The following is a 22,051-nucleotide window of genomic DNA, read 5'->3' as shown; positions in this document are numbered from 1 at the left end:
GGATAGAGGGTGGGTGCATGCCTTAGCTGACAACTTCCCTTATGAAGAGGGAAGAAGCCCATTGATATATATGTGATATATATGAATATACACACACACTCACACTATATAGAATCATAAAAGGAATGGAAATCCTTGACAGAAAAGATTTAGAGTGCTGGATATATGGAATAACTTAGATGAAAAAACAGTGTGTGCAAATACTATTCATGATTTTAAGAATAAACTTGATGCTGAAAGATACAAAGACGGGTCACCACGAGCATAGCTCCCTTCCTGTATAATACAACTAGGTAAATACACACACCTTTCATACCCCTGAAACATCTCATTTATATAAAAAAATAAACCAGTCCAACAACACTTTCCGACCCCATGCACTATCCATTAAAACCATCTCTGTTCCTATGTAGATATACTTCATCATGTGGCACAAAAGAAAATACTCATAGCTCCAGAGTCTACTATGAGTTACAGAAGTAAAATATAGCAACAGAGATTTTTTAGTTAATATGAGGTTAGGGTTTCCTCAGAAGCATACAATACCAAGGCTTTTTCACCCTTACAAGGGAGGTAGCCAAAAAGGAAGGGCATAAAATCATTCCCACCCATTCCATCCCTGAATACACTCCACACCCCTCCACCCTCCCTCTTATCTTAGCACCTCCCGGAGGACGGGTCATCCCTGCACCCTGTCCACTGCCCTGGGTCAGAAGCAGTGTCGCAAAACACAGCACATCCACAGCAAGGCCACTTCATTAAATCGGCGACCCCCCCCTCTCCGTACCCCCATGCATAAAAGGAGAAGATGGGGAGAAATCCCTTTGGGCTGCGTCAAATTTTGCTCACACATACTACCTCACCCCCATCCCCCTGCTCATTCCACCTCATGCATCACAACATCATCCATATACAACCATTCTCCATTCACCCCTGTCTTCTGTCCTCTCCTGTCCTTCCTCAACAGACATTCCCCTCTTCCCCAAAGCCCCCTTCACCCCATCCATCCACCTCATCCTAGGACGTCCCCTCATGTTCACTCCCTCCACATCTGCCTTCCATACCTCTTTTACTAGTCTTTCTTCACTCATCCTTTCCATGTGTCCAAACCATCCTAATACTCTTTCATCAACCCTATCTCCCAACTCCCTTTCCACCCCCGTTCTCCTCCTCACCTCCTCATTTCTCACTCTATCTAGCCTAGTAACCCCCATCATACTTCTCAGACACCTCATCTCAAACACATTCAAACTCCTTCTCTCTTCCTCAGAAGCACCCCACATAAATGGTAGTTGTCCACATTACATTGTGACATACTGCAGCTGACTGAAAACTAGACTACATTTACCAGACAATCCTTCCCTCATATCAGGGAGTTGGCCAGCCAAGGCATGCGCCAATACCCAATTGTTGTTCCTTTTATCTTAGCTCTTTGTAGATATTTTAGGATAAACTATTTTATTACATTGGTAGTTAACTTCTGGGCTGCGTGGTAGCTGAATGGATACCATGTTGAACTTGTGAGCAGGCAGTCATGAATTTGATTCCTGGGGCTTACTATGCTCTTCTTATGTTGGGTCCCAACACCCCTGGCCAGACAGGGAGGCATCCTAAAAAACCCAGCAGCTTTCCGTAACTGACAGGACTTGGCCTACCAGGGGTTTTCCACTTCCCACTTTGTGGGAGTGGGTTGGTAAGTTGAGTAGTTAACTTTTACTTGCATGGGTCAGCCTGTGTTGCAGTGAATCATACATCCATGGACAATTCTATACTTGACAACAGCATAGTACAAAAGCCATTGCCCTTTCCATATGATAAAAAAGCTTCACAAATTTTACTAAGCCTCAGGAACAGGTACACTTTTAAGACGGTTAGATTCCAAAGCAATCCAGTGTGTTAGCAGTTCATGGGCAGATCCTCATATGCTTGTTTGTGGTGATGAGATTGGTTCATTTTGTTCTGCATAAGGACATGTGGGTCGGTTCTAAGTATCCCTTTGCCGTAGGGCATTAGTTGCCCTTATTCAGAACAAAATTCATCATCATACTCCTAGGAGTTTTAAATCAGTAATGATAGACTTATGTTTCATACAGTTCCTGAACAATAGTACAGACATGTAGGGGCTCACCTGTTTCATTCATTGTTAAAGGTAAGATTTATATATACAGGTTTTGTTACTGGAGAATTAAATTTACAGAATAGATAAGTTACTACATGTTCACTGTAGAGAAAGTTAGTTCACACAGTAGCTTATTTGCTCATCCAATATGTGGTGCATTTAAAACTTGTATAACATTTAATTTTTTTAAGGTGGGGTTATATGGAATAGTTTCTAATTGTTGAAATGTGCCCACTGAACCATGTATTTGCTTTCTTTGGGGAGGGGGGAAGACAGGTTATTAGTAGAATGATACATACTACTTATTTGTAGCAAGAGTGTGGACTGAGACCCGCACATTGAATTTGGTGACCGTACACTTGTTACCCATGTGGAATAAAGAAGTGAACATTGTGTTTGCTTGGAATGTAGCATATCAGAAGATTGTTGCTGTTTATTTAATATTCATTATTTTATGAATATGATAGATGGAATGGACTAACGATGGGTACCTGTATGTGATGGCCCAGTTAGATGGTTATCAGTCAGTCATCAATTCATCAACAATCTCACTTCCATTTGGAAATGCAATCCAGAGGTGGTAGCCATCAGGTTTCTGGACTGGATCCAAGATCTTTTTTGGGTGCAATTAACTGTATTCCACCTTTTCATACAAGTAGAACTAACAACTGGCAACTGCACCCTTGCTGCTCCCATTACTCAGTGACAAAGAAATGGTCCCACATTGCAGACATCAGCCCAAAGTTTCTTCCGAGAGATCTGTCATAGGGCAGCAATTGCAGGTTTCCAGTCTGTGAAATATGAGGCATCAGCTGTTATTATCTTATTTGCCGGCTCTTTCCGTCTCGCCTCCACATTTCTCACTCTGTCCATCATTGTAACTATACTTCTTAAACATTTCATCTCATACAAGTTTAAGCTTTTCTTTTTTTCCTCCTATGATCCAAGTCTCTCCATATATTACATTAGACACAATTCCTAATACTCTTGTCTCAAGATACCTATTTCTCTTGACAGTTTTCATTTTCCTCAGGTATTTACTTACAGTATGGAAGTCTTTGTACCATTTTACATCTTGTATATTATAGATGTTGTAGATGAGCTGTAGGACATTAGTAAAGGCAGTATTATGATTGGACTTTGTAGCGTACAAAGAATTTTCATCATTAATATACCATTTGAATGTTTTGACTTGAAAGTAGTATTTTTATAATACATAAGCTTTCATATAGATGATTACATTAGTGTAAGTATAAATCAAATAGATGATACCTTAGTAAATATTGATCCCTTGATGAATATTAGTAACATGTTCACTATTCCCCTTTACTTGGATTGTAATGTTTATACATATCAGTAAGAGTAAGACTGAAGTTTAGCAATTTTTTTTTTTTTTTGTAAACAACAATTTAAGATGACATCGAGTCCTGTGTTACATTAATCAAAAGCATGTCCCTGGGGACCATAATTGTCATTCCATACTGAAAAGTTACTGATATGACTACCAGTAATCTGCTTAGTATCATAGCTTTTTTTGTACATATGACATAACTCCTTGTCTTCGCAATTGTGCAGGGGAGGGAGGGTTGCCATATAAATGAAGTGGTAGGTGTAAACCATCTTCAGCTGTCAGGCCCTGCTGTGCCTTGCTGCATTGCTTCTGACCCAGGCACTGGGGAGAGAACAGGGATGGCTCTTTATCTATAAGGCGTCAGATAACAATGATAATTACTATGTGATTTACCTTGACTTTAGCATAGTGTTCAACAAGGTGCCACACCAGAGACTAGTAAATAAAATCAAAGCCCATAGGAGGAAAAGTGTAAGAATGGATTAGAGCTTGGATCAGTAACAGAAAACAACGGGTCACCATAAATGGAGTAAAATCCAGGTGGAGCAATGTTACTAGTGGGGTTCCCCAGGGCTCGATTTTGAGTCCCTTGTTGTTCATTATGTACATAAATGACCTAGACAATGGGATAGTGATGTTAGTAAGTTTGCAGATGACACTAAAATAGGACGCCTAATTAGGTCAGGAGACAAGGCAGAGATTCTACAGGATGATCTTAACAAATTGTTCACATGGTTGGTGAAATGGCAAATGACCTTCAATATCACAACCCCAAAAATAGATACAGCTTAGATAACACATTTTTAGAGAAAACTGAGTGCGAGAGAGACTTGGGAGCTCTAGTGAGTCTGGACCTTAAAACCAGGAAACAGTGCATTAGCACCAGGAATAAAGCTAACAGAGCATTAGGTTTCATTGCTAGGACAGTAACAAATAGAAGTGCAGAGGTAATTATCAAACTAGCAATAGTTAGACCTATTCTTGACTATGCGGTACAGTTTTGATCTCCGTCCTATAGAATGGACAAATTCACTGGAGTCAGTACAGAGAAGAATGATCAAAATGATACATGGACTCAGAAATTTGCCTTACGAGGAGAGGCTTAGGCACCTTAACTTACACTCGCTGGAAAGATGCAGACTGCGGGGTGATCTAATAGAGGTGTTCAAGTGGGTCAAAGGCTTTAATAAGGATGATGCAAACAAGGTCATCATATTAAAACAACAGGACAGGACTCACAGTGATGGATTTAAACTGGACAAATTTAGATTTAAGAAGGAAATAGGCAAGAATTGGTTTACTAATATGGTGGTCAACGAATGGAACAGACTTAGTAACCATTTAGTGAGTGCTGAAACTATCAGTCGTTTTAAGAAACGGTTAGACAGCTTTATGGATGAGGATGACAGGTGGTGATGGATATGGAGCTGCCATGTGTAGCCTTATGGTCTCTTGCAGTCTCCTTCATTTTTATGATCTTATTAGGAGCCAAGAAAAAAGGTAAACGAATGAGCATATGACATCCTTCATGTACATATCAGGTTATGCTTACTGTAGCAGGTAGTTGTGATATACAGTTTTTAATGATTCACAGCTTTAATAAGAATTTTGTGGTTAATTAAAGTGAATGAATTACAAATTTTGGACAGAATAGACGCCTATTCACTACATGTTGACCTGTATTAATTCAAGTATTTGCTCAATGTAGCACTTGTGTGCTTCATGATAGTATTTTACAATATCTGAAAGTGATTTTAGTGGAAATAATAGTAACATTTGTGTGCAGGTGGGTATGTTAGCAGCTACACACAAAAACCTAAATTCATAGTGTGCCATATTTTTGTCAACTGTGATTAAGTATAATAAACTACAGCTGATTTTGATTTTTTTTTCCCTTTCTCCATCAAGAACTCTCTTTTTCTCCTAAAACACTCTTTCACTACTTTATTCTTCAATTAAAGGCCTAAATTATTGGCTGCATGCTACTGCACAAATTATACATACATTTACCAAGGCTTTTTTCCCCCTTACCAGGGGGGTAGCCAAAAAGGACAAGGCACAAAAACATTCCCACCCATTTCATCCCCGAAAACTCTCCACACCCCACCACCCTCCTTCCCATCTTAGCACCTCCTAGATGACGGGTCATCCCTGCACCCTGTCCACTGCCCTGGGTCAGAAGCAGTGACGCAGGACACAGCACATCCACAGCAAGGCCGCTTCATTAAATCGGCAACCCCCCCTCTCCGTCCCCCCATATAAAGAAGAGGACGGGGAGAAATCCCTTCGGGCTGCATCAAAAATTTCTGTTCACACACACTACCTCACCCCCATTCCCCCGTCCAATCCACCTCATGCATCACAACACTTTCCATATACAACCATTCTCCATTCACCCCAGTCTTCTGTCCTCTCCTGTCCTTCCCCAACCGACATTCCCGTCTTCCCCAAAGCCCCCCTCACCCCATCCATCCATCTCATCCTAGGTCGTCCCCTCATGTTCACTCCCTCCACATCTGCCTTCCATACCTCCTTTACTAGTCTTTCTTCACTCATTCTTTCCATGTGTCCAAACCATCCTAATACTCTTTCATCCACCCTATCTCCCAACTCCCTTTCCACCCCTGTTCTCCTCCTCACTTCCTCATTTCTCACTCTATCTAGCCTAGTAACCCCCATCATACTTCTCAGACACCTCATCTCAAACACATTCAAGTTCCTTCTCTCTTCCTCTCTCATGTTCCATGTTTCTGCTCCATACAGTGCTGTTGGCACAATCACTCCTTCATACAGTCTCCTCTTAGCATCCATTCCCAGATTCCTATTCCTCATTACACTTTTTAAACCACCAAGGCATTTACTCGCTTCTCTCAATCTACATTCTACCTCCACCTTCACTCCACCCTTTCCTGCCACATTTGCACCCAAACATCTAAAACTGTCCACTTCCTCCAGTTGCTCTCCCTTAATGCTCACTTCCAGATTACTGCCACTTTCACCCCTTGTACATCTCATCACCTTACTTTTACCCACATTTATCTTCAGCTTTCTTCTATCACACACTCTCCCAAACTCTGTCACCAGCTTCCTCAATCCCTCCGATCCTGCCACAAGCGCAGTGTCGTCCGCAAACAACAGCTGGCTCACCTCCCACTTTTCTCCATTTTCCTTAACCATCTCCAATCCCTGACCCACTACCCTTGCATTTACCTCTCACACCACCCCATCCATGTATAAGTTGAACAGCCAGGGCGACATAACACATCCCTGACAAAGTCCCACCTTTACCTCGAACCACTCACTCTCTCCATTTCTAATCCTGACACAAGCTCTACTACTCTCATAAAAACTCTTGACAGCTCCCAGAAGCTTTCCTCCTATCCTGTATATCCGCATAACCTCCCACAGTGCCTTTCTGTCTACCCTGTCGTAAGCCTTTTCCAGATCCATAAAGGCCCAGAAAACATCCTTCCCCTTACCTATAGCTTTCTCACATATGTCTTACCACAAAAATCTGATCTACACAACCTCTACCTGTCCTAAACCCACACTGTTCCTCACCAATTACTCCCTCTGTTCCTCTCCTAATCCTCTCAATCAAGATCCTCCCATAAGCCTTCCCAACTACATTTAACAAGCTAATCCCTCTGAAACTACTACATTCACACTTGTCCCCCTTTCCCTTGTAAAGTGGAACTATACACGCACTCCTCCAGTCCTCTGGCACTCTACCTTCTCTCCAGCAAACATTAAGTAACCTCACCAACCAGTCCACCATCACTATACCTCCTTTTTTAAGACATTCTGCATGGCATCCATCCAGACCAGGTGCCTTACCTGCTTTCATCATCTTAACTGCTGCCTTCACTTCATCCTTCCTTATTTCTCCTCCATTTTCCTCACTCATCACTCTCATTTTCTTAGCATTTCCCACTGCAGCTATCTTTCCCTCCCTATCCTCCTTCACATTAAGCAACTCCCTAAAATATTCTGCCCATCTTCCCCTTACTGCCTTCTCCTCCATTATCATCTCTCCATCTGCACCTTTTACCTTTTCTTCTCTACTTGATTCGCCTCTTCCTCTCTTAATTTCTTTCCAAAACATCTTTTTATTACTTTCAAAATTTTCTGTCATACTCTTACCCCATTTGTTACGGGCTGCTGGTATGTGAAGAGACGTTACGTATAACGTCTAAGTGCTTAAGAACCAGCGCACTTCTAGAAGCCACTGTAGGACTGAACTATCTGGTCAGGGCCTAGATAATTCGTAAGACTAGAAGTAAAGGTAACAAAGAAGATTCCAGGAAAGGAATATTAAACTAGCGATAAAACTAGTAAACGAAATTATTAATGGAAAATATTTACAGGCAATCAACACAAAAGAGAATGGGCAGTAGGGTCAATGGGACCGTTACATGATTATGGAAATTATCGTTCAAATAAGAAACACAAGATAAGTATACAATATGGTACTATCTAAGTACAAAGAGATCAGGAACATGCATCAGAATAAGTAATAAGTACAAATATAAGTAAAGTAATGCAATGTATATCAGACACGTAATGTAGGCAAAAAGAAGGGTGATCACTTCACACCAATCGTCTCATGAATCTAAACCTTCTAGTTTTTATCAAGAGATCAATATGTGGGAAATGACAAGGAATCAGCGAGTTCCACCGCTTATATACCATTGGACCGGAAGCGGGATACTTCCGGTTAAGGGTGCGGGTGAGGAGGAGGGTAAGTTAACACGTCAACATGGGTAGTTTTAGGACCCTCGACTTGCTTGAACAATCTATTTATTTAGTAACTGTCAAATCTGTGCGCTCCGAACTATTCAGGATTTCGCTTGTCTGTTTGTTCTACAAGAGTGCGCACCTCTCCGCACGTAGGCAAGATTACATATAGTGGACGGGCGTTACTGCTTAACATTGTTACAATACATACATAGACAAGAAATATGAACATAGTTATGTAATACAAAGGAACACAATTCTATAACATAATTACACATATGACGTAATATCTAATATTACGTTACACCTCCACCGTTTGGGAAAGCTTTTCACTTTCTGTTGAAAAGCTACGTTCTAGAAACTACGGAGTAGTTTTTCTGCGCAGGGGACAGCTTCTTGCTGTAGTAGGCGATAGCGTGAAGAACTTCATTATGTTCTTGCAAGAGGGCGGCACCGATACCGGTGTCGCTGGCGTCGACTTGCAGAAGAAAGGGTCGTTGGAAATCGGGTGCCCTTAGAACTGGTGCGTTAGTGAGAAGGGACTTCAGGTTTTTGAAGGCCGTCTCACAGGTAGGTGTCCACACGAAGTCGTGGTCTTTTCTCAACAGGTCAGTCAATGGTTCTGCTACATCTGAAAAATTTGGACAAAAACGGCGATAATAGCCACTCATTCCGAGGAATCGACGTACCTCTCTACGATTAGTGGGTGTTGGTACATCATTGATGGCTTTTATCTTGGCGTCTATTGGAAACACTTGGGAATTTCCAACTTTAAATCCCAAATAGGGGACCTGTGTATGTCCGAAATCACATTTGGACAAATTGATGGTAAGGTTTGCTTGGTCTGCTCTATAAAAGAAATTATTTAGGTGTTCAATGTGTTCTGTCCAAGACTGACTAAATATTATCACATCATCTAGATAAGTTTTTACTCCTGGCAATCCTGCAACAAGATTACTTATCATTCTTTGGTAAGTGGCAGGGGCATTTTTAAGCCCAAATGGCATTGCTCTGAATTGGAACAATCCCTCTTCCGTAATGAAAGCGGTAACTTCTCTTGAGCGAGGGTGTACAGGGATTTGATAGTATCCCCTTAACATATCCAACTTGGATACGTACTTGGCAGTTCCTAGACTGTCTATGATATCATCTATCCTAGGGATAGGAAAAGCATCGGCCTTAGTATGGGCATTGATTTTCCTGTAGTCAATGCACAGGCGATAAGAATTGTCAGATTTAGGGACAAGAATGCAAGGAGATGCCCAAGGACTACTGGAGGGTTCAATTATTCCCTGTTGAAGCAGAGTGTTTATTTCTGCTTTTATGAACTCCTTCTTTTTTGGATTGACTCTATAAGGGGCTTGTTTGATAGCCCTTGGCGAGTCTAGAATTATTTCGTGTTCTATCCAAGAAGTGAATCTTGGGGAATCTAGAAATAATTTTGGAAAACTTCTTAAGAGGAAAAGAATGTCTTTACCTTGTTTCTCAGATAAGTGTCCTACTTTCATCTGAAGATTTTGTAGTATCTGAGAGTTTTCCAAGGGAATCTCAGGAGGATTAGGCAGGTTATCAGGAGGCTCTTCGGATTCTATTGTGGTAGAGCTGCAAGCTGGAATTGGATCTCGGGAATGATAAGGTTTTAAGGTATTTATGTGACAGAGACGGGAACTCTTTCTTCTGTCTGGAGTTTTGATTATGTAGTTGAGATCACTGGCTCTGGACAAGACTTCATAGGGTCCTTTGTATTTAGCCTGCAATGGATCTCCTGGTATGGGAAGATAAAGTAACACTTGATCTCCTGGAGAGAAAGTTCTAAGTTTAGAATTTTTATCATACCGACCTTTCATTACTCGTTGAGCATTCGTCAAGTTCTCTCTTGCCAACTTCCAAGCTTCTAACAACTTCTCGGTGACCTGGGACACGTATTTCAAAGAAGGAACAGGTGGTTCTTCTTTCATCCATTGTTCATGAAGTATCTTTAGGGGACCACGGACTTCATGACCGAAGACTAATTCTGACAGGCTGAATCCAAGGCTTTCTTGAATTGTTGTTCGGGTGGCGAACAACAAAAAGGGGAGTCCGTCTTCCCAATTTCGCGTGTTCTCAGCACAGAAGATTCTTAACATTGTCTTGAGCGTTTGGTGAAAGCGCTCTAGAGCACCTTGTGATTGAGGATGATAGGCGGAGGAAGTTACATGAATTATACCTAGTGTTACAAGAGTTTCTCTAAACTTGTTGGAAAAAAAAATTACTTCCTTGATCACTTTGAATGTTCTTAGGAAATCTTACCATAGTGAAATATTTCAACATTTCTCTGATTATGTTTTGAGCTTTAATATTTTTCAAAGGAATTGCTTCTGGAAAACGAGTGCTCATACACCTGATTGTGAGAATGTACTGATTTCCTTTACTTGAAGGAGGTAAAGGTCCTACACAGTCAATAAGAACTTTTTTAAATGGCTCTTCCATTACAGGAATGGGATGGAGTGGAGCTTCTACAATTTTCTGGTTGGGCTTACCTACAAGTTGACATGTATGACATGTTTTACAATATTGGGCAACATCTTTGACAACCGTGGGCCAATGGAAATGTTGGGTTATGTTGAACAAGGTCTTTCTTACCCCTAAGTGACCTGCTAAGGGAGTATCATGAGCCAATCTTAGAACATTATTCCTGAAACCAAGAGGGAGGACTATTTGATTCCTTACTTGCCATGGCTGGTCAGCGGTTGCGGTGGATGCTCTCCATTTTCGCATTAGGACTCCGTTTTCTATATAAAAACCTCGTGACATATTTTCAACTTCTTCTGGAGATGAAACAATCTCGTACAAATTTTTAAGAGAATGATCTGACTTCTGTTCTTTGATTAATTCTGCTCTAGATAGAGAAACTGGTGAAGAAGAAGATGGGTCAGTTTGGGAGAATAGGGATTCTAAATTATAGGTCTCCTCTTCAGATTTCTTGTACTGAGATCTGGTTACAGCACAAGCGGGAAACAACTGTAAGTTATCTGAAGGTTCTACTGAGGTCTTAGGGTTATTTGTTATTAAGGGAGAAATGACTTTGCTTCCAGCGATGTCATTGGCCAACAATAAGGATATTCCTACTATGGGAAGAGAGTCTACTACTGCTACTTTAACCATTCCGGTTGTTAAATCAGACCGCAAGAAAACATTATGTAATGGACATTTTATAATTCCTCCAACTCCTTCTATCAATATATCATAACCTGTATATGACTCACCCAGATTCTGCAAGACAGAATTTAAAATCAGACTTTGCTTTGCTCCTGTGTCTCGGAGTATGGAAATAGGATATTGTTGTGAACTACTACTATGAGATATAGTTCCTGAAGATACAAATGGTTTGAAACAAGGATCATGATTTGATGAGGGGGGTTCTACATTACTTGACAATACCGGCTTCTTTGGTAGTGTATCCTGAATAGAGGATTTTGAATCGTCTGATTTTATATTACTTACAAGAGTTGGTGTCTTATTGGAGAATGAGGGTGTCAGTCTCTTTCTGCAATTAGAAATGTGATGGCCAACCTGTTTACAATATGAACAAGTTACAGGGGGATTAGTCTTAAACCTTTCCATTCTTTGCCAAGGTTGGTTTGGAGGATATTGATTGAAATCAGACCTGTAACTGAAATGTGATGGGCTAGACTGATTTTCAAAGCGTTTCTTTGGGGCCCAAGGATCAGAGTATTTTGTTGAATCTGGAATATATGACTTTGACTTTTGGGATTCCATTTGTCTTGACTTAGGTTTATGATTTAGTGTGAACTCATCAGCCAATACAGCAGCTTTAGTTAAAGTTTCGGGAACATGATCATCTATAAAAATCCTAAGATCTGTCTCTAAGGTATTCTTAAACTGCTCCAATAAAATCAACTGTTTAAGTCCATCTAAGGTGTCCGTTTCACTAGCCAAACACCACCTATTGAATAACCTCTCTTGTTGAGCCGCATATTCTACGTATGTTAACTGAGGTGTCTTCCTATAATTACGGAATTTCTGTCTATAGGCCTCTGGTATTAGTTCATAAGCTTTTAAAATACAAGCTTTCATATTATCATACTCGCTTTCTGCTTCTGAAAGAGAAGTATAAATTTGCTGAGCCTTACCCTTAAATTGTGTTTGAATGATTAATGGCCAATTTTCTTTAGGGATTTGTAACTGTTGCGCCAATTTTTCCCACTGAAGAAAGAAAATTTCTGGCTCTCCCTCTGAAAATATGGGTAAAAGTTTTACATACTTGGAAATATCTATACGACCTTCCTGAACTACGGGTTGTCTATCAACAATCCTAGCTTCTACTTCTGCCTTCTTTAATTCTAACTCTGCCAATTTGACTTTAGTTTCGTCTTCTCTAGCTTTAAATTCTGCCTCAATTTGCATTTGTTTCAGTTTAGTTTCCTCCTCTTTAGCTACTTGTTTCGCTTTAGCTTCCTCTTCTCTAGCTCTAAATTCCGCCTCAATTTGCATTTGTTTCAGTTTAGTTTCCTCCTCTTTAGCTACTTGTTTCACCTTAGCTTCCTCTTCTCTAGCTCTAAATTCTGCCTCAATTTGCATTTGTTTCAGTTTAGTTTCCTCCTCTTTAGCTTTAAGTTCTGCCTCAATTTTCATTTGTTTCAGTTTAGCTTCCTCCTCAATTTCTACTCTCCTGACCTTTAATTCAATCTCCTTAATCTTAAGTTCGGTTAGTCGTGCCTCTATTTCTAACCTATTTGAAGGAATTTGTATAGCTGTAATCTCTTCTGGAGATAAGATCTCATCTTCGATCAGATTTTCAACGAGTTCCTGAAGTATTTTTTTCTTTCGCAAACTTGTATCAATGTCTACTCCAAAGTGCTTGCCTATTTCTATCAAAGTGTCTTTAGTTTGTTTCTTTAAGAAACTTACCTTGGGATTTTGAACGAATTCTTGAACTATATCATCCATCTCTATAAGAATGTGTTAAATACCTTATAAAATATCCTTGGCAAGGGTCGCCACTTTGTTACGGGCTGCTGGTATGTGAAGAGACGTTACGTATAACGTCTAAGTGCTTAAGAACCAGCGCACTTCTAGAAGCCACTGTAGGACTGAACTATCTGGTCAGGGCCTAGATAATTCGTAAGACTAGAAGTAAAGGTAACAAAGAAGATTCCAGGAAAGGAATATTAAACTAGCGATAAAACTAGTAAACGAAATTATTAATGGAAAATATTTACAGGCAATCAACACAAAAGAGAATGGGCAGTAGGGTCAATGGGACCGTTACATGATTATGGAAATTATTGTTCAAATAAGAAACACAAGATAAGGCAATATGGTACTATCTAAGTACAAAGAGATCAGGAACATGCATCAGAATAAGTAATAAGTACAAATATAAGTAAAGTAATGCAATGTATATCAGACACGTAATGTAGGCAAAAAGAAGGGTGATCACTTCACACCAATCGTCTCATGAATCTAAACCTTCTAGTTTTTATCAAGAGATCAATATGTGGGAAATGACAAGGAATCAGCGAGTTCCACCGCTTATATACCATTGGACCGGAAGCCGGATACTTCCGGTTAAGGGTGCGGGTGAGGAGGAGGGTAAGTTAACACGTCAACATGGGTAGTTTTAGGACCCTCGACTTGCTTGAACAATCTATTTATTTAGTAACTGTCAAATCTGTGCGCTCCGAACTATTCAGGATTTCGCTTGTCTGTTTGTTCTACAAGAGTGCGCACCTCTCCGCACGTAGGCAAGATTACATATAGTGGACGGGCGTTACTGCTTAACATTGTTACAATACATACATAGACAAGAAATATGAACATAGTTATGTAATACAAAGGAACACAATTCTACAACATAATTACACATATGACGTAATATCTAATATTACGTTACACATTTGACATCTGCTCTCCTTTTTGCCTCCTTTACCTTTTTCTTTAATTCTCTTTTCTTTTCCCTGTACGTCTCATATGACTCCCTCGTCCTACTTTGTAACCAATCTGTGAAAGCTCATTTCCTCATCCCACCATTTACTACCCTTCCTTCTATTTCCTCCTGACCTTCTTGTTCCACACACCATCCTTGCACACTTTGTGACTCCCTCCTTGAACCATCCCCATACCTCCACCACTCTATCCTACACACCCTCCCACTCCTTCAGCTTCCTCTCCTTTTCCTCTTCGTTTAGAGAGTTCACTCTAAGCACCTCCCTACCTTTTGTCCCTTTCCTCTTCCTCCATCTGTCCTCCACTCTCAACTTACCTTCCACCAAAAAATGATATGATATTCCCCCACCCTCTCCCCTTAGCACATGTACATCCCTAACTCTTCCTATCATAATCCTATTTACCACTACATAGTCCATTAAAGCTCTATCTACCACCTTTCCCTCCACCACCCTCTCCCATGTGTACTTATGCTTGACTTTCTTCCGAAACACTGTATTTGCTATCAACTCTCTAGACACATTTCCACCATCAACTCTCCACTACGATTCTTTCCTGGAACTCCACATTTCCCAGACAGGGTATGGAAACAGTAAAAAACAGTATATATAAAAGTAGTTTAATTGAAATTAAGGACATACATGTGCAAACATTCCACTGAAAGCTATATACATAACATACACTGAACACACTAGTTACATTTAAACAAAGTATTCAAACTAGTCAAGATGCATTTTCTCTATCTCATGCATTCACTCCTCTTTCATGTTTCACATATATGGCTTATACTTTTAGATAATAATACTGCGAGTACAAACAGATCATATAGGCAAGACAAAATTCGCTGCACAATTTTGAGTTGTAAATTGTTCTTTAGCTCTACAGTGTACAAATCCCTGTGCACCATGCAGGATCAAGGACTGGCTATCCTTAACTCATGTCATACAAGTATCAGATGACATCTTGTTTGATGCAAACATACAATGAAAAAGCTAAGGGTCTCTTTCCCAAATGTTCCATTTTCCTGAGTTTATATAGTTAACATGAAGTATATAATTACTGATGAACTTGGAATGTCCTTATTCAAGTGATCAACTTTCTTTTTTTAGAAGGTTAGAGAATACATTACAATTATCCTTAATTTTTCATATGGTGTTTAACTCGTCAATTATCCTTAACTCGTGTCATACAAGTATCAGATGACAGCCTGTTTGATGCAAACATACAATGAAAAAGCTAAGGGTTTCATTCCCAAATGTTCCATTTTCCTGAGTTTATATAGTTTACATGAAGTATATAATTACTGATGAACTTGGAATGTCCTTATTCAAGTGATCAACTTTCTTTTTTCAGAAGTTTAGAGAATACATTACAATTACATATCTTCAAATAAAATTTCATGATATGACAAGTTATTCCTTGAGAAATATTACACAATAATTATCATTATGCTGCCAGAAGTTGGACAATTTCGAAAACCTTCCGCAAATTTCCCACATCCTTCTTATGCTGTAACATCTCCCTAAATATTCGACGCCTCAGGTTCTCTCTTTCTAATTCCTTTGCTTTCTTACTGCCTACAGATATAATACTCTGTGGCAAGTCAGCAAGCCTAGCAGCATTAAAACCGTAAGACTTAGGACATGCTCCTGAGGTAAATTTGTACAAAAATGTGATTGTTTCCTTTTCTCCTTCACCTTCAACCATACATGCCTGAAAAAGAAAACAGCATTAAGATGAAATTTAAAGCAATAATAACAATACACTACATCTATCTGTATGTATCAAAGGCTTCTTTCCCCTTATAAGGGAGGTAGCCAGCAAAGGTCACCCATCCATCACCCGTTTCCCTTCAATCTTAGACACATAACTACCATAAATCATTCAGAACTATGTTTAGTTTTTCTTACCATATGACCTAGTGACACTCCTTTTTCATCCTTAAAATCGTCAACAAGAGAATGGTAATGAGTTGAAAATAATGTTCTGCATCCAATGTTCACTATAGCACCAACTACTGATGAAGCTATTGCGGTTCCATCATACGTCGCTGTGCCACGACCTGGAGAAAAATGTAAGTAATTTTTAAAATTTTGGGCCTTTATGGATTTGGAAAAGGATTATGACAGGGTAGACAGGAAGGCAATGTGGGAGGTTTTGCTGTTAAGAGCAGTCAAGATATTTCACACGAGTAGAAAGAATGAGTGAAGAAAGATTAGTAAGAGAGGTGTGGAAGGCAGAGCTGGAGTGAACATGAGAGGGCGCCCGATCAAGGATGAGAGGGATGGATGGGGTACAAGGAGCACTGGGAAAGAGGAAGGAAGGGAGAAGACAGAAGATAGAAATGAGTGGAGAATGGTTGTGTATTGATGCTCTGATTCATGGAAGGGAGAGGGTGGGGGATGGGGGGGTGAGGGAGTATTATGAATGATATTTTGATGTAGCCTGAAGGGATTTCTCCTGATCTCTTTTCTGCATGAGGGGGTTGCTGATTGAATGAATGGTCTTGCTGTGGATGTGCTGTATGTTACTACATTGCTTTTGACCCAGGGCAGTGGGCGAGATGCAGGGATGACCCTTCATCCAAGAGCCAAGAAGAGATTGGAGGGAGGGGTGGTGAATGAGAGTGGAATATATGGGATTGAATTTGACTTTGTAAAGGGGAAAAATACTATGTATGTAGTAGAGCCTGTGTTAGAATTAGAAATGGAAAGAATGAGGAGTTTGAGGTAAAAGTGGGGCTTTACCAGGGATGTGTCGATGTCGCCATGGCTGTTCAATGTGTACCTGGATGGGGTGGTGTGGGAGGTACATGCAAGGGTAATGGACTGGGGATTGAAGGTGGTTAAAGAAAATGGAGAAAAATGGGAGCTAAGCCAGTTGTTGTTTGCTGATGACACTGTGGTTGTAGCAGGATCAGAGGAGGGATTAAGGAAATTGTGAGGGAGTTTGGGAAAGTGTGTGAAAGGAGCAAGTTCAAGATAAATGTGGGTAAAAGTAAGGTGATGAGATGTACAAGTGATGGCAGCATATTGGAAGTGAGTATTAAGGGAGAGAAACTGGAGGAATTGGACAGTTTTAGATGCTTGGGGGTGTATGTGGCAGGAAAGGGAAGAGTGGAGGTGGAGGTACAATGTAGATTGAGAGAAGTATATGCCTTGAGAGGTTAAACAGTGTAATGAGAAATAGACATCTGGGAATGGATACTAAGAGGGGATTGTATGAAGGAGTGATTGAACCAATAGCACTTTATGGAGCAGAAACATGGAACATGCGAGAGGAAGCGTTTAAATGTGTTTGAGATGAAATGTCTGAGAAGTATGGAAGTAGTTACTAGGCTGGAGTGAGGAAAACTGCAGGGGTAGAAAAGGAGTTGGGAAATAGGGTTGATGAAAGAGTATCAGGATGGTTTGGACACATGAAAAGAATGAATGAAGAAAGATTAGTAAAACAAATATGGAAGGCAGAAGTGGATGGACTGAACATGAGGGGGCAACCAAGGATGAGATGGATGGATGAGGTAAAAGGCATTGAGAAAGAGGGGGATGTCTGTTGAGGAAGGAAGGGAGAAGACAAGATAGGGGTGAGTTGAGAAGGTTATGTATGGATGATGCTGTGATGCATGGGTGTGTGTGTTGGGGGGGGTTAGGGAGTAGTTATATATGAATGATATTTAGATGCAGCCCAAAGGGATTTCTCCCCATCTTCTCTTTTCCTGCATGAAGGGATGGAGAAGGGGGTTGCTGATTAAATGAAGCAGCCATGCTGTGGATGTACTGTGTCTTGGTGCATTGTTTATGACCCTGGGCAATTGGTAAGTTGTAGGGATGACCCGTCATCCAGGAGCCATGAAAAGAGGGAGGGAGGAGTGGTGAATAAGAAACTATGTACTGTACACTCCTTCCAGCTCATCTGAATACAAACCTATATCAATAATTATAATAAATCCTATTATATAATAATACAGTTTTCTTGACATTTACATACCCAGCTCATCAACCAAAACAAGTGAATGTTTGGTGGCATGTTTCATTATAGAAGATGTTTCTGACAGTTCAACAAAGAATGTAGATTCGCCCATAGTGATACGATCTGAAGCTCCAATTCGTGTGAACACTCGATCTATGGGAGTAAGTGTGCATTCCTCAGCTGGTACAAAGCAGCCCTGCAAGAGATAAAAATATTAAAAACAACTATAATACATACCATGGGCTTTTTTCCCCCTTATAAGGGAGCTAGCCAAAAAACAAAGGCATAAAACCCACTCCCACCCATTCCATCCCTATCACACTCCACTCCCCTCCACCCTCTTCCCTCCCTCTTTTCTTGGCACACAAAAGGCCTCTTCCCCTTTACAAGGAAGAAGTCAGCCAAGCAATTCACCCACCCTTCACCCATTTGTTCTCCTGTATTAGCTTCTTGTATAAGCAAGTAAATGCCTTGAGGAATTGAAGTGTCACAAAAAATAGGCATTTGGGAGTGCATGCCAAGTTATATGAAGGGATGATTGTGTCAATGGTACTGTATGGGGCAGAGGAAGGGTTTATATGTGTTTGAGATGAAATGCCTAGGGAGTGTGGTAGGGGTCACAAAGTTGGAGATAGAGTGAGAAATGAGGCGAGGAGAGTTGAGGTTGAAAAGGAGATGGTAGACAGATCTGATGAAAAGGTATTGGGATTGGTTTGGACACATGGAAAGGATGAGTGAAGGAAGATTAGTAAAAGAGGTGTGGAAGGCAGATGTGGAGGGAGTGAACTTGAGGGGACAACCAAGGATGAGATGGATGGATGGGGTGAAAGCCCATTGAGCAAGAGGTAATGTCTGCTGAGGAAGGGAGAAAGCAGAGGATAAGGGTGGGTGGAGAATGGCTGTGTACAAATGATATTGTGATACAAAGAATGGGGATGGGGGGAGTAGAGAATGGTTATGTGTGAATGATATTTTCATGCAGCCTGAAAGGATTTCTCCCTGTCTTCTCTTTTTCTGCATGAGGGGATGAAGAGGGTTGGGGGAGGGTGTTACTGATTAAGTAAATAGCCTTGCAGTGGATGTGCTGTGTCTTGCTACAGTGATTCTGACCCAGGGCAGTGAGCAGGATACAGGAATTCTTATTTCTTACTATCCATCCTCGCATCCCCTACCATACTTGAGCATATCATCTCGTACACATTGAGACTTCCTTTCTGGACATATATACCTAAAGAAAACAATATAAGAATACAAGAAGATTTCTGGATTTAATGCATAACACTATCATAAGTGCACCACTTACCAACTGTGCCATTAAACAAAGGAGAGCTGTCTGGCGCATGAGGGTCGATTTGCCTCCCATATTGGGACCCGTAACCAAAAGAAGGGACGAATGAGCATCTTCACTTTCACCTCCAAACACCACGTCATTGGGAATGTAGTCGCTGCCACTGAAGGTTAGGATTTGTGCTGGATGACGCCCATCACGGATATTGATGAATGGCTGTTATTAGAGAAATATTAGAGAGGGAGTTATATTACTATTAGTTTGTGTGTACATAATATGTTCATTCATACACACATATACCAAAAGGCACATTTCCCCATATACCAAAAGGCACATTTCCCCCCCTTATAAGGGGGGTGGGGGCAGTAAGGCATGAACCCACCTTTTGCCTATCCCACAACCATTTCTTGTCCCTTATATTAAAAAGTATAGAAAAATATACCTGGAGTGTTATGGGTACAAGTCAAACTGAAATAATGGAAAAGTCCTTCTGAGGAACAACCTTAAGCTTTTTCCCCCTTATAGAGAAGGTAGCCAAGTCAAAGGCACCTATCTATTCCCACAATAACATAAAATTAATAACACAGCTATCAACCCAATTTGAATCACAACACCCCAGGGAAACAGCCTCCAGTCTTACCTGTGTATCTGTACCTGGTGTAACAATCTTAGGACAGCAAGTCTGGTTCTGTTGTGAGTACTGCAAGAAGGCTATCAAGACATCCAAGACTGCTAAACAGTCAGTGGCAGCCTCCCATTTCTCTGCACTGCAATAACAAAACCATCATCTTTAAGTCTCATTCATTACTACCCTGTTTAAGAGATCATGATGAAACACCTGAACTTTAGTTTCAATAGTTACCTACATGAATTGTACAGGAATGAGTATAACTTAATGAATCCTGCTTATTACTTAGTTGGAACCCCCCGGTACATCTATTATTACACTATAACTCATATTTCTACTGTTATGTAATTTAGGGTTAGATCTTAAAATGGATGGTATATATAGGAGTGTGGTGGGAAGGGGAGGATTGGAGGTAGTAGAATATAGATTGAGAAAAACAAGTAAATGCCTTGGAGGATTAAGAAGTGTAATGAGAAATAGACATTTAGGAAAAGATGCCAAGAAGAGATTATATTAAGGGGTGATTTTGCTGACAGCACTGTAAGGGGCAGAAACATAGAACATAAGAGAGGAAGAATTTAAATGAATGAGATGAAATGCCTGAAAAGCATGGTAGGGGTTAGGCTACATAGTGACCAATGAGGTGAGAAGGAGAGTTGGGGTGGAAAGGGAGTTGGGAGATAGGGCTGATGAAAGGTATTGGGATAGTTTGGACACATGGAAAGAATGAATCAGGAAAGAGTAGTACAAGAGGTGTTGAAGGCAGAGGTGGAAGGCGTGAACATGAGAGGGCTACCAAGGATGAGATGAGATGGATTGGGGTAAAAGGGGCATTAGGAAAAAAGGAGAATTTCTGTTGAGGAAGGAAGGGAGAAGACAGAAGATAGGGGTGAGTAGAGAAAGGTTGTGCATGAATGATGCTGTGCTGCATGAAAGGGAATGGGTGGGGGATGGGGGGGGTGAGGGAGTATGTGTGAACAATATTTTGATGCGGCCCAAAGGGATTTCTCCCCATCTTCTCTTTTTCTGCATGAGGGGATGGAGAGGGAGGGGGCCACCCATTAAATGAAGTGGCCTTGCTGTGGATGATCCATCATCCAGGAGGAGCCAAGAAAAGAGGGAGGGAAGGGTGGTTAATGGGAGTGGAGTATGTGGGGATGAAATGGGTGGGAGTGGATTTATGCATTTGACTTTGGCTACCTACCTTGTAAGGAGGAAAAGTGGTTGGTATATGTATGTATTTATATAGGAGGAAGGGCAAAAGAAAGAGAAAGAAGAGTAATATTTCAAAAAAAGAAACAAATCAAGACTTATAGCAAAAGAATTATCCTCCACTCGTAAATGAATCCAGTGTAAAATCAATATACTCACTGTTGATCAAATTGCTCAAATATTCTCCTAGCAATATCTTTAAGAGCTGTATTTCGCTGATCTTCTGCTTCCATTATATCGGCTAACAGTTCCTTGGTGGTTGATGTCCAGTAACGCTTAAAACCTTTCTTCTGGCTCTGCAGTTCATATTCATCAGTAGCCCTACGAGATGCATGGTCAGGTACTTCTAACTGGAAGCGCTTCTTATCGTTACCCCAGTATGTTACCTGTTTTGAATGTATTTAACATGTAAGTGACTACTTTGATATATGTACCACATATATCAAAGGCCCTTTCCCACTTATGAGGGGATGGCTGGTCAATGAGCACACCATTATACACAAATAAAACCCGTTTCACCATCCCTCCCATCTCAGCATCTCCAGGATAATGAATCCCCTTCATCAATTTATAAAGGTACAGAAGACAGAAATGTACATATGACATACTAATGAATAAATCTGCTCAATCAATCACCCAATCCAATATAACTCCTTGAGATCTACAGCCCCCAAGGAAACCACCCACACCTACTAGTTCATCCTGTCATTCTGAGATTTGGTTGCTGTCTGGAAAAAGCAAATGTAAAACACTGTAAAATAAGGTGCTCTATGTCTTCTGTGAGCTATGTGCTGGTGG

General features: G+C 40.6%; 1 protein-coding gene across 2 annotated transcripts in view; it reads right to left on the bottom strand.

Annotated features, from left to right (window-relative positions):
• Nucleotides 1–14,761: 14,761 nt before the first annotated feature.
• The window catches only part of Msh6 (DNA mismatch repair protein Msh6), a 47,917-nt gene continuing 40,627 nt past the window's right edge, over nucleotides 14,762–22,051 (bottom strand). For both annotated transcript variants that reach the window (XM_076177883.1, XM_076177884.1), the window contains exons 20-25: nucleotides 21,413–21,639; nucleotides 20,054–20,180; nucleotides 19,429–19,629; nucleotides 18,144–18,321; nucleotides 16,067–16,218; nucleotides 14,762–15,869 (exon numbers count right to left, since the gene is read on the bottom strand). In XM_076177883.1, the coding sequence (XP_076033998.1) occupies nucleotides 15,603–15,869; nucleotides 16,067–16,218; nucleotides 18,144–18,321; nucleotides 19,429–19,629; nucleotides 20,054–20,180; nucleotides 21,413–21,639 (1,152 nt within the window). In that variant the 3' untranslated portion in view covers nucleotides 14,762–15,602. The remainder of the gene's footprint in view (nucleotides 15,870–16,066; nucleotides 16,219–18,143; nucleotides 18,322–19,428; nucleotides 19,630–20,053; nucleotides 20,181–21,412; nucleotides 21,640–22,051) is intronic.

Source organism: Oratosquilla oratoria, chromosome 41, assembly GCF_046742065.1.
Source record: "Oratosquilla oratoria isolate Oo_2021 chromosome 41, ASM4674206v1, whole genome shotgun sequence".
NCBI classification, from domain to species: domain Eukaryota; kingdom Metazoa; phylum Arthropoda; class Malacostraca; order Stomatopoda; family Squillidae; genus Oratosquilla; species Oratosquilla oratoria.
Note: the sequence above shows the minus strand (reverse complement) of the source record. Positions and strands in the feature narration are given on the sequence as shown.